This window comes from Strongylocentrotus purpuratus, unplaced genomic scaffold (assembly GCF_000002235.5).
Source record: "Strongylocentrotus purpuratus isolate Spur 01 unplaced genomic scaffold, Spur_5.0 spur5_scaffold_5, whole genome shotgun sequence".
Classification (NCBI taxonomy): Eukaryota; Metazoa; Echinodermata; class Echinoidea; order Camarodonta; family Strongylocentrotidae; genus Strongylocentrotus; species Strongylocentrotus purpuratus.
In genome coordinates, this window is record NW_022145611.1 from 28,818,110 (window position 1) to 28,830,237 (window position 12,128).

The window sequence follows — 12,128 nt, forward strand, 5'->3', positions numbered from 1 at the left end:
TTTTTCTTCCAAATAACAATTAAGAGGAATTTATTTGTAAAGGGTCCTCATCATATGAAAATGTGGCACTGTGTTTAATTTGAAAAGGGGCATTTATCGGTAGGGGAGATTGCGCTCATAAGTTAGGAAAGAGGCACTTGTCATAGTTAAAAGGAAGGCTTATCAATTTATCATACTCCAAAGGGGTACTAGATCTACTCAGATGTGAAAAGGGGCATTTATAAGAATTTAATACAAAAGGGGGAGTGTCACTTGTTACAAAGGAATAGGGGTGTTCATCACAATAGAAAGGGATTTATTGGAAAAGATAAGGGACACTTCTCAAAATAAAGAGGGATTCAATTTTCTTTCAGTTTGTTTGTTTCTTTCTTTTTGTTTCTTGATTTTTTTTTCTTTCTCTTCTCTCTCACAGAACTGAACATATTTCAGTTCTGGGTTTTCTCTCTGTCTCTCTTTTTGTTTTTGCATTGAAGGTACCATACCTTCCTTAAACGCCGAAAGACGCTCGGAAAAAGGGTAAAAGTCTTCTAACAGTTAGAGTTTTTTAGACCTCTAGTCTGTTCTACTCTTCTAGGAAATTCGCAATATAAACTTGCGTTAGTGGATCTTGGTGCAAAAAGCATTGCCAGTAGTTTCGTTCACCGTTGAAGGTAAATTTTGGAAACAAAAATATTCACAGGAGTTAACAAGCCGTTTGTATTGGAGGACTTTTCATCGTGATTGTGATCTGGATTCTGGGTGAGTTTACACATAGTCATAGACATAGCTGCATTACTTTCCTGGCTGTGTACTAAAAACTGTTCTATTGATTCTCAACATTTAAAACACCACTGTACAAAGCTCAACTGATTTCACTAAAAATTGGTACTTTAGTGACAATTGATGACACCTAAATAGCAGTAAAATACAATTTGTTTAACTTTCCGACGTTAGAAAAAATAGACCTAATTAAAAAATTCAAATTGTGAGTCCACTGTCAAACTTGCCGATCAGCCACATCGGCATGATTGTGTTCATCTGTGTGTTATGAGTGTGTTGACTATTCATGTGTTCAAATGCTGCCGATTAACACGTAGTGCAGTGCTAGAGGTGAATACGCATTAGCATTGACTCTATGTTTTGCTGGAGTGCCTTTCCCTACGCAAAGCTGCATTACTAATCCTGGCTGTGTATTAAAAACTGTTATATTGATTCTCAACATTGTAAACACCACTGTTAACTGTACAAAAGCCGACATTACGCATTCCCTTGCTAACAGTAACACCATGGCCATTTATGGCCATATTTTTATGCCCCGAAAATCCCCCAAATGTCATTTTACCTCGTGCATGTTCTATATTGTAAATTAGATCTAGGCCTAGATTCTAGGCTATAATAAATTGGTTCGACTTACCGACTTGACTGAAATAATCCGTTTAATGGTCCCTTTTTAGGAAATTATGGGTCAAAATCGAAATCCATGTCTTGCAAGATTTTCAACATGGACTTCGATTTTGACCCATTTCCTAAAAAGGGACCATTAAACGGATTATTTCAGTCAAGTAAGTGGAACCAATTTATTATAGCCTAGGCCTAATTTACAATATAACATGCACGAGGTAAAATGACATTTGGGGGGATTTTCGGGGCATAAAAATATGGCCATAAATGGCCATGGTGTTAGCAAGGGAATGCGTATAGTCGGCTTCCGTCTCTAAAGAGAGAGCCGACCCTACCCAAATAAGAGGCATAACGACCGAAAGAGACGGAAAATTCGGTCTAGTCTAGGGCCTACTGTCAAACTTGCCGATCAGCCACTTTGTATTCATTGTGTGCATTAGTGTGCAATTGTGTGCAGTGTGTGTATTGTGTGTAATTGCCTCTCAGCAAGTTAAAGTATAGCGCTAAAGGTCAATACGCATTAGGAGTACCCTTCCCTTGGCTCATTGCCATGCCGCACCGCTTAGTAAATAAATTGGTGCTACAATGTAGTTCAGAATCATATCCAGATTTTGACCTGTTAAGTTTTATTCACTATTAAAACATAACTAAACTCAACTAAATCTTCACTAATTGTTCAAATAAAGGTCATGATTTAAATTTGTTATGTTTCTATCTGTTTCGTGTCAATTTTCTTATCTCTTTTGGAGTATTTTTCCTAAAAACAAAGACATTGTTATAGTGGAGGGGTAACTAAAGTTCTCATATTCTACACAAATTTATTTATTTCAATTATTACCAAATGGACGACAAAGTTTTTTACTACAAGTTGATTCAACTAGAAAATTTATCATCAAAGTATTTCAGAGATATCGCGATCTAAAAATCAATGTCCGATCGTGCGTATGCGCTGCATCTAAAAAAGTCTTAAAAACAATGAGACCTGACTTCATGCACAGGGGTTTACAGTTGATTTATACAAAAAGGCGATCCATCAAAAATAAGGTAATTTCCTAATTTGCAAGGCAAGATATACAATCAGTTGGTACCACTTATTACTTACAATTTTGAGGATATCTGCTCTCAAAATGAAGATTTCCAAACCCTTATCGATAAGTTAGTAATTTTTTGGAACGGACGCAAATAACCGCACAATTTGCCAATCTTATGTCAATATTTCAATATTTCACACCCGATTCCAGAGAAAATTCCCTCTATAGGGAATTTCATGTTCCTCTTTCCATGGGTGATATCATATTCTCGAGATCTGTAGTATGGCGGTGTGACTGTAGATCGCGCGTGACCTAAGTTCGCTATCTCAACAAAATTGGTAAGATCTCATACTTAGTACTTAGTCAATGGAAATGCCTAATTGCGTATTGACCTCTAGGCTTTAGCGCTGTTAATGTGCTGAGAGGCAGCAATTTCATAGTTTTAGTTTTAAATGGATGCTATTATCGTAAATGACCATAATAATACAGTTCTGTAATTTCCAGCTGATTCACAGCTCAAAATATGTAGAAAAACTGAAGAAACTATCGCTGATATTCCTCCGTCGTGTCTCGCTATGCATTTGATACGACTGAATTTGTGTATACGATTTTAAACGGAGATTCAGTTCGGTTCCACTTACTAGCTTGACTGAATGATGCGTTTAGGTCTTTTTCAGAATTTTCTTCATCAAAATTCAACTCTGTGTTGAAATTCTTGCAGCCATATTTTACACTGTTACTGCGCATGAAGGAAGATGACCACATCTATTGACGGTAGCAGTTTAAAGATAAAGACCAGTTATGGTCATGCGATTGCATTGTGAAAGAAACGTTGTGAAATCGATCAGAAAAGGTTGATCATCTAGCATATCTTGGTGATTTGGTGTGTACTGCAAGGTTCTGGAATCAAAATGATAAGAAATAAAGTTACAAGCACTGTACACAGAAAGATGGGACTATATACGCACACGTGCGCGACACGTTCGTTTATCTCTCACACACCAATGGATAAACTAATTTACCAAATATATTAATTAGTACCGGTAGGCAGTTTCCCGGCAAATTTTTTATCATCATGTATTAGTCAAAACATATTCTTTCACATGATTGGTAATAAGAGCTTCCATTTCATTTTTTGAAAAAGGGGCGTTTCCAATACTGGTCTTCACCTTTAAAATGCTTCTGCACAACGCAAGGTATTAGTTAAATTTAGTTTTACAATATTTTTTTTCTTTCTTGGCCGTTTCTAAAAAAATTAGGGGTGCGTTTTATACACAGAGATTAACTGAATGTTTATACAGGAAAAAACAAACAAAACATGTACATGTATCCGACCGTATGTCTGGACGTGTACACAACTAACAAATTACACGCTTACAATGTATAGCATTACATGGCATGCATTACCGGTATACATGTATGACAAAGCTGACTGCATTATGCACGCATGCGTCCCTGCAGTGTTGTATTGGTATTAGCATCGCATACAAAATTACTGATTTTGAGCCTTGTGATTACTGATTTTCTGTTCTGGAGGTTGGCGTCTCTGCATATCTTATTATCTTTCAATCTGTTTACCGGTATGTTGGATTTATAACTGGACCTATTGTTGGGCCATGTTTCTGACAGGAGCATTCAGTTTTTGGTTCACTGTTTTAGTCATGAAGTCTGATTATTTCATTTTATACAGGTTTTTCTCTAGAAGTCAGAAGAGATTGAATAGCATCATGCCATGTTGGTATTATGAGAAGGAGGATCTGGAACATACACCATCTATCAAGGATGGGATAGATCCAGGCACTGAGGCTCGTTATCGCAGAGAGGGCTCACGTTTTATCATTGAGGCTGGAACTACACAGAAACTGTATCCTTTTTTCTCTGATATGATCTTTAGCCGTACAAAATGATGTAAATGTAAGAACATATTTAAGTTGTGCACTGTGATAAGACTTAACATACAATGTATATCTAATGGGCGCAAGAATTGTGTTTGGTTCCAATATATATTGGGATGTGTTTCAAATATTTAAAGGCTAAACCATGATATTATTTTGTAAAATTCTTGTGATTATATTTCTAAAAGTTATAGGCGTTATATCTGTACAATTGAGAATAAGTATGACATTCATGTTCATCTTCCTTAATTTTGAGATTCAGACGTTATGACACCATGGCAACTGGAGTTGTGTACTTTCATCGTTTCTACATGTTTCACTCATTTAAGGAGTTTCCCCGATATGTAAGTGTGATAGACTGATAGTTGATGTGGGATAGAAAAGTGATTATCAAACTTATTTTCAGTTTTACAAAAACAAAACAATAATTATTATATACCGGTATATTGGATTAGAAATGCTATGTTAAAACTCATTACAATATTCAAATATTACATGCAGATCTCAGAATAAGAATGTGCAATTTTAAAATCACTAAATTGAATAGCACAATATGCATACCATTAAACTATTTCAACATACCGGTAAACAATTTAAGAGCATATTTGTATTGCTGTACTTGCATCGTATAATACACTTGATTTTTTAGAAATATGTAACGTTAGATATCTATCTAGATACCGGATTAAAATCAACATTTGACTGCATATATGATTTTGAAAATTCAATCATGATGTGTTTATGGTATTAATTAATTTGATTTCTTGTTTGTAGATCATGGGTGCAGCTTGTCTGTTTCTAGCAGGTAAGGTTGAGGAAACCCCCAAGAAATGCAAGGACATCATCAAGATTGCAAAGAATATCCTTTCTGAACAACACTTTGCTGCTTTCGGTGATGACCCCAAGGTGAGCGATATGGAACAATGTCTGATCATGGTCTTGCTGCTGGTTGTATAGTTTGAATGTTCCTTCATTGGGGACATAATTCAATATCTGTTTGTCATTTTATTCATTCACTCCCCTATCCTTTTTTGACATCTATTTCTGTTCCAACCGCCATGACAAATTTTTCAAATCATGTCATCAATAAAAGTAGTAGTCTAGACTTAGTCTTGGACGAATATATACATGTAAAAACAAAATAAGACACAAATCGATTCCTTACCTGGGCAGGAGTAAACTTCAGGCTCCACTCGGTTATGCACGCATTGCAACAACAAAAAGTTTGATCTCCAAATACATTGGCATGTGTACTGAACTCTGAATGCCAATATGTAGTCATACACAATCAAAACAAAGCTTCTACATGTCCCACAGACAATAGTTCAGGTTAATCCAAATAAACATTCATGATTGGTTTATGCATAATAATTTCCAACAAGTGTCAACAAAATGTTAAGTCCTGTCAGTGACCGTGCGCTAGCGCTAGCTCACACAGCTACACACGTGCGCTGCATGCATGCCTGAGCTGCAGCTGCAAGCATGGATCCCAAATTGCTAGCGTGATATGTATAGCGTGTGTATTATCTAGTTTGTGATCCAGTTGTTACGTGATATTTGCACGTCCAAATACATGCGGAACGTACTTCAAAAATTATGAAAGTGCATGTCCGCAAAGTTTAGATATTTTTTATCACAGACTCTTACACATGCAGCGTAAACAAAGCATTGGTATCTGCTGTACAATACAATATACAAACTATGCGGTAATATACATATATATATATATATATATATATATATATAAGTCTATTCATGTTTTTTTGCTGGTTCATTCATATCATATCTAATTGATACACGTTTATATCAGTAAAAAAAACAATTACACACACACGCATCTGGTGCTCTTCCAAGTTGGAGAAAAGGGCGGAAAGAAAAAGGCCGGAAATTCAAAATCATTCAAATAATTTAAAATTCATCATCAAATCAATCAACAGAAGTAGATGATTGATTCTATTGTGATTTTAGATATTGAATGATTTTCATATGTGATTGATTATACAGGAGGAGATCATGACACATGAAAGGATCCTTCTGCAGACCATCAAGTTTGATCTTCAGGTAGAACACCCTTATAGCTACCTCCTCAAGTATGCCAAGACATTTAAGGGAGACAAGGATAAGATACAGAAGCTGGTTCAAATGGCTTGGACCTTTGTGAATGACAGGTAAATAACATAGAAAATAATGTGATAATTTTATTCTTCTTTTTTCTAGCTTATGTTTATAGCACGGAATGATGTATAAAGTAAATAGCTAGATAAAAGAAAAAATGTACACATACCATTGCATTGTTAGCTGCTGCGTGTACTTGTAGATAGAGTTGTGATTTGATCTCAATTGATTGCAGATCAACGTAAAAATGATATTGATTGCAACTCTGTACAGGAGAGGTATACAATTATAAACATGCTATCTTTTTTTTTTTACGTACCGCACGTCAAACAACTTCCCTAAAATGTTATTCGGATCACAAAGTCAATAGAAAACTAAGGTTAAAACATACTTGAAGAGAAAAATATTCTCAAAAAGAATGAAATGCCGATAATACCAAAATAACAAAAACAAAATTCCTACTTGTAAAAAAACTATAGGTCCTTATATGGAAAAAAAAAACTGCATGAGGAATGGACATTTCTGCATTGGAAGTGTATAGCACATGGTTGTAAGTTTTGTTTTAATGAATTCCTTTTTCTTGCTTGAAATTCCTTTTTTTTTGCCATCATGGTTCCTTTTTTTGGTCACACAAGGTTGGCAGCTATGTCAATACATCTCATATAATAATAATAATTTGATATACAGGTATCAAATAGTCTATTCTGTTATTCTGTCCTTTTCTTTAGTCTGTGCACCAGACTATGTCTGCAATGGGAGCCTCACATTGTAGCAGTGGGATTCCTCTACCTGGCAGGCAGACTGTCCAAGAGTGACCTGATGGACTGGTCAGGCAAGTCTAGCAAGAGCAAGTGGTGGGAGCAACTGACCGAGGATATTTCTCTGGACATCATGGAAGGTCAGTGTTGGCTGCGTTTATAGAGCAGGCGGTGGTGAAATAATGTAGGCCCCACGTTCAGATGTATGTTGAGGGATAATCTAACCCTAGTAGTTGTTGAATTTTGAAGTTATTTTCTTGGAAATACGAAGCACTAAATATTGTTATTACTCCTTTTTTTAGTCGAGGTTCAAATAAGAATGCACTTATGCCTTTACAAATTTTTTTCCTAATAGGTACCCATTTACTTCTCCTGGGTGGAGAGATGCAAATCTAGATTGAAGTTTCACCAAAGGAGTTACTAGTAGTGCCATAGCAGGGTTTCAAACCCTATAGCTTGTTATCCATAGTCTGGAGACATATCCATTAGACAAGGACACCTAAAGAACAGTATTATGAAATATTTTTGCACTAAACTCAAAGACGAGGAATTCCATAGTTTTTGTTTTCGTCTAGAGTCTAGAGTCAATATTTGCCAGTCTTCATATCATTAGCTGAATACAGCACCCGCATTTCATGTCTTTTCATTTCTTTATATTTTACATAGAAATCTGTCACAAGTTGCTTGACTTGTATGCAGCTGGTCAGCACAAAGGACCTACTTCTCAAGGTACTCCTACCAAGGCTCCTCCTCCAAAGAGACCTAAACCTGTAAGTACAACTATTCACTATCAATCAAACAAAAATAAGCACATTTTGGAGGCCAAAAGCGGTATGATGTATCCTGTCATTTTTACTTTTTAATAAATTCATTCAAATGTTAAGCCCTCCCCAGCTTAGTATGTTAAATAGGTATGTATGATTAAAGAGGTAGTTATAAGATCAGCCATACTTTTTAGATCAATGGCTTAGTCTAGGTTTAAAGCCAGATTATGAAGAGTTATGATTTGATTTACCGGTATGGAATGCCAGATGTCAACATAGTCTTCCTGTAAGAATTATATTAATGCTACTAATCAAGAGAAATTATGTTATCAATGATTATTGTTGTTGTGATAATCATGTCTCATTAAATGACATAAAGAGAGCATATTTAACATGAATATTTTGCATGAAAAGTATGATCCATGATTATCATATCAAGACCTGCCTGCTTCCTATCTCTGTTTAATACTGTATGGCTTGAATTTTATGTGTGTTTTTTGTTTTTGTGAATATTTTACAGAAATCAGCACAAGATGGAAGCCATGGAGGTAAGACACATCCTTTTGCAATTTCTGTTAAAATATATATTTAGTAGTAAATTCAAGTTTAAAGGGATTGGGTATCTTTGCCTCAGATTCTGACCAAAATCCTTGATTTAGCTCATGCTGTAATCATAATTAAAAACCTTTAGGTCAGTCAGGAATCCCATGACTTTTACAAGCCGATCGTCTGTCTGATTATCAAGATATTTATGAGTGGAAATCAAAACTTCATTTTTTGTTTTCCTAACAGTTTTCATAACACTACAGGTAAAACCGGCCAAGATTTTTACTCTTTTGAGGCACTTCATGATCATTTTGAACCGCAATTTTTTTTAGGGCTTCAATATTACACCATATCACAGACACTGATAACATGTAGGGCCATGCACCTCAGATTTAACATTGTTAAACCATGCCTATAAAGTGATTTTTGTGCAGGCTTGTATTGTGTGTAATTTATCAAATCATATCCGAACAGCATTTTCTCATTGATTGTTCTGATGCATAGAAGAATTCAGGAACTGTTGAATGCAGATTTTTTAAGTGAAATGTCAAATTTGTGTAAATATTATTAAATTATCTTGTGTCTTGATTGGTCATTGGTCAAAACATTGAAGTAAAGTTACATAATTATTTTTCAGGCAGTAATAGAGTATTGAATTTTTTCTTTCATTTTTTAGATCCAAAGGCAAAGATGATCAAACAAGAGCATTCAAGAGAGAAGCAGAGACATCCACCTCCTCCTCCCCCATCGGCCGGAACAGCGCCCCCTGTCCATCCCTCTCAAGCCAATGCATTGCATGAGAGGCGCCAAGCATCACCAGCACCCCCTCCACCTCCTCGTGTGCATACCAGTGGATACCCTTCAAATGCCAGTACTCACAAACCCCATCCGGGTTCCTCTGTACTACCACCACCACAGCCACCTCCTCAAAAGCAGGCACCACCTCCTCAACAGCAGGCACAACCTCATCAAGCCCCTCCCCTCCAGGTACCTCCTTATCAAGCACCTCAACAACAGGCACCTCCCCCTCAGGCACCACATGTCCCTCACCAGGTACCACACCCAGCCACACATATAGTGACACACCCAGTGCCAACACCAGTCCCTCATAGTGCACTGCCGCACCAGCCCCTACAAACCCAGCACCATCAACCCCCAGTTATGCATCATCAACCACCCCAACCAGCTCTGCAGACAGCAGTGCCACAGGTCCCACCACCACCAGCTACAGTGACACACCCAAATCCTTACCAGCAGGTACCAGCCTATACGCACCCAAATCCCCCAGTATCCACATATGCAGCACCTCAATACAGTGCCCCACACTACTCCACTGGATCGGTCCAGCCACCAATGTTACCACCAGCTACCCAAACACAACCGGTGATTCCACCTCCAGCGCCTGCACCTGCTCCTGTATCAAGTTCAGGTCACCTGCCACCCTCTCAGCCACCATACCAGATCCAAGGGCAGTTTATGAACCACCCTCCACCTGCAGCCATGCCGCACGCCTACAGGCCACCTCCAGCAACTACCCCTGCCCAGCAGTACCATCAGCCACCACCCGTACAATCTGCTGTACCCCAGCAACCACCCATCTACCGGCCACCGCCGCCAAGACCTGCCGTACCAGGAATGCCACAGACAACGGCAACCATGCCACTACAGTTTCCTCCTCGTCAATTACCTCCTCCAGGCCAACTACCTCCAAACCAAGCACCACCCAGCTTACCCAATCAGTATCAACCCCCCACTCCTCCTATTCCTACTCCCACCACTCAATACCGATCCCACACACCACCGGTGTCCCATCCAGTGGCTCAATCCCAGTACAGCTTCTCAAGATCTCAGTCAGATGAGACAACCCCTTTCCCAGCTGTGCCTCCAACAGCAACTTCTGCTGCCCCTCCTCCTCCAGGTATAGTACCCAACTACCCACCCCCAACCAGCAGCCAACCGGCGCCCGGTCAGCCTCCTCTTGATAAGTCCATGATGAGCATTGCCCAGGAATACGCTGCCCAGCAGCTACAGAGTTTGGGGGTGCCTCGCAATGTTGCCATGCAACCTGTGTCCGGCTTTGTTGGGCAGCAACAGCAGCAACAGCAGCAGGGTACTACCAATCAACCACCTGGTACAGTAGCGCAGCAGCCACAGCAGCAACAGCAGCAGCAGCAACAACAGCAGCAACAGCAGCAACAGCAGCAAGGTAGCTACACAACTGGACTGGCCACTGTTCGTATAACTGGTCGAGAAATGATGGGTAGGAGGCCCTCACATGGTAGTGCAAGTAATACCTATAGATGAAGTTCTGTTAATTTTATGGATATTTGATTTGTAGTTTCAGGCACAAGTAATAGTTGATTAGATATCAGTAAATTTACAAGATTAAAGCTACTTGTGAAATGGATAATAGGTAATGTCAGAGGTAGAGGTGTCATTGGCTAGTGGATACGTCACTGGACTGTGGATCACAGGGTGTGCAAGACATTGATTTACCACAATTTGCCACTCTCCACCCAGGTGAAGTAAATGGTTACCCGGTAGGACAAAATTCTTTGAATGCTTTAACGCTTTATAATGTCGGCTCAGCTACAGCCGGGTAATGATATGATAATTTGTATTAAGCGCAGTAGAGTATATTCATATAGTAGCTGGGCTATATACAGTTAACAACTAAATTATTCATACCCCTTGTAAATTGGATGTTTTTTTTGTTTTTCATAAGTCAAGAATGAAAGGTGGACTGGTTGAATTAGGGTCTTTGTTCAAAACTTTTAGATGTAAGCTATAATGTGTCACATTCTCAAGAAATATATATTGGGACAAATCCAATTTTTTCACATACATAAACAAATTACAAAACTTGGCAAGGGAATGAATAATTTAGTTGTTAACTGTAGATGTATCTATTATTGTTAATATTATTAGAATGTGAAATGCAATGGAGAATGGCATCTATCCATGTACATGTATGAATAGAGAGGTGGATATATACTGGCTTGAAACTTTCGAAACATCTTTGGCAAAATGCATATTACTAAGACAAGGATAATGGTTGGTTATTATTATCCATATGAAAATAAGATATGTTACTTATGGAAAATGTGTAGCTCAAGATACATCTCCTTTGTGCTTCATTAAGATGTTCTCATTTCAAAAATAATGTTGTTTTTTTTCCTTTTTATTGAAAACCAAAATCACTATGGAGGACTGTCATCCAAAAATGAATTAGGAAAAAAATATATTATGAAATTGGCACAACTTTAGCACCAATTTTATTTTGATGTTTTACAGATGTTTTTGGTACTTTGATTCAAATTGTATATGCATGTAGATTACTGGGATTTTTCTTTATGATTTAAGTATGTAAAACAGTTGAATGTTTGTTTGATCTTTGAATACTGGAAAGTCAAAAATTTGTCAAGCTATATTGGCTAATGAAGGATTATAAGAATTTGAGAGGTAAGAAGTGCATTAAGAAATGAATAAGGTACTATGTTCAAAACCAATTAATCCTCTTCTATTATTCTTATTTCATTGAAACTGTTTTTTTCTTCTTCAATATTCGATTACACAAGGAAGGCAAAGAAAGCCTACTCCTTGGCTTGTTTGTTTTCTTAAGGTGGGGACCGAGTTACA

General features: G+C 37.7%; 1 protein-coding gene across 2 annotated transcripts; it reads left to right on the plus strand.

Annotated features, from left to right (window-relative positions):
- Window positions 1-544: 544 nt before the first annotated feature.
- On the plus strand, window positions 545-12,070 carry LOC591068 (cyclin-K). 2 transcript variants are annotated; one of them, XM_790647.5, is made up of 9 exons: window positions 545-738; window positions 4,102-4,275; window positions 4,569-4,650; window positions 5,081-5,212; window positions 6,311-6,474; window positions 7,150-7,319; window positions 7,846-7,949; window positions 8,464-8,491; window positions 9,166-12,070. In XM_790647.5, the coding sequence occupies exons 2-9, from the start codon at window positions 4,139-4,141 to the stop codon at window positions 10,791-10,793; spliced, it is 2,445 nt and encodes an 814-aa protein (XP_795740.4). In that variant the 5' UTR covers window positions 545-738; window positions 4,102-4,138; the 3' UTR covers window positions 10,794-12,070. The 2 variants fall into 2 exon arrangements, with proteins under 2 accessions (XP_795740.4, XP_030854183.1); XM_030998323.1 differs by having other exon boundaries at window positions 545-650.
- The last annotated feature ends 58 nt before the right edge of the window (window positions 12,071-12,128 follow it).

Excerpts from the sequence above, each read along its gene's own strand:
- LOC591068 (XM_790647.5), top strand. The coding sequence starts at position 4,139 with ATGCCATGTTGGTATTATGAGAAGGAGGATCTGGAACATACACCATCT. Across the intron at positions 4,276-4,568 it reads GCTGGAACTACACAGAAACT|ACGTTATGACACCATGGCAA; the intron begins GTATCCTTTTTT and ends TTTGAGATTCAG. Across the intron at positions 8,492-9,165 it reads ACAAGATGGAAGCCATGGAG|ATCCAAAGGCAAAGATGATC; the intron begins GTAAGACACATC and ends TTCATTTTTTAG.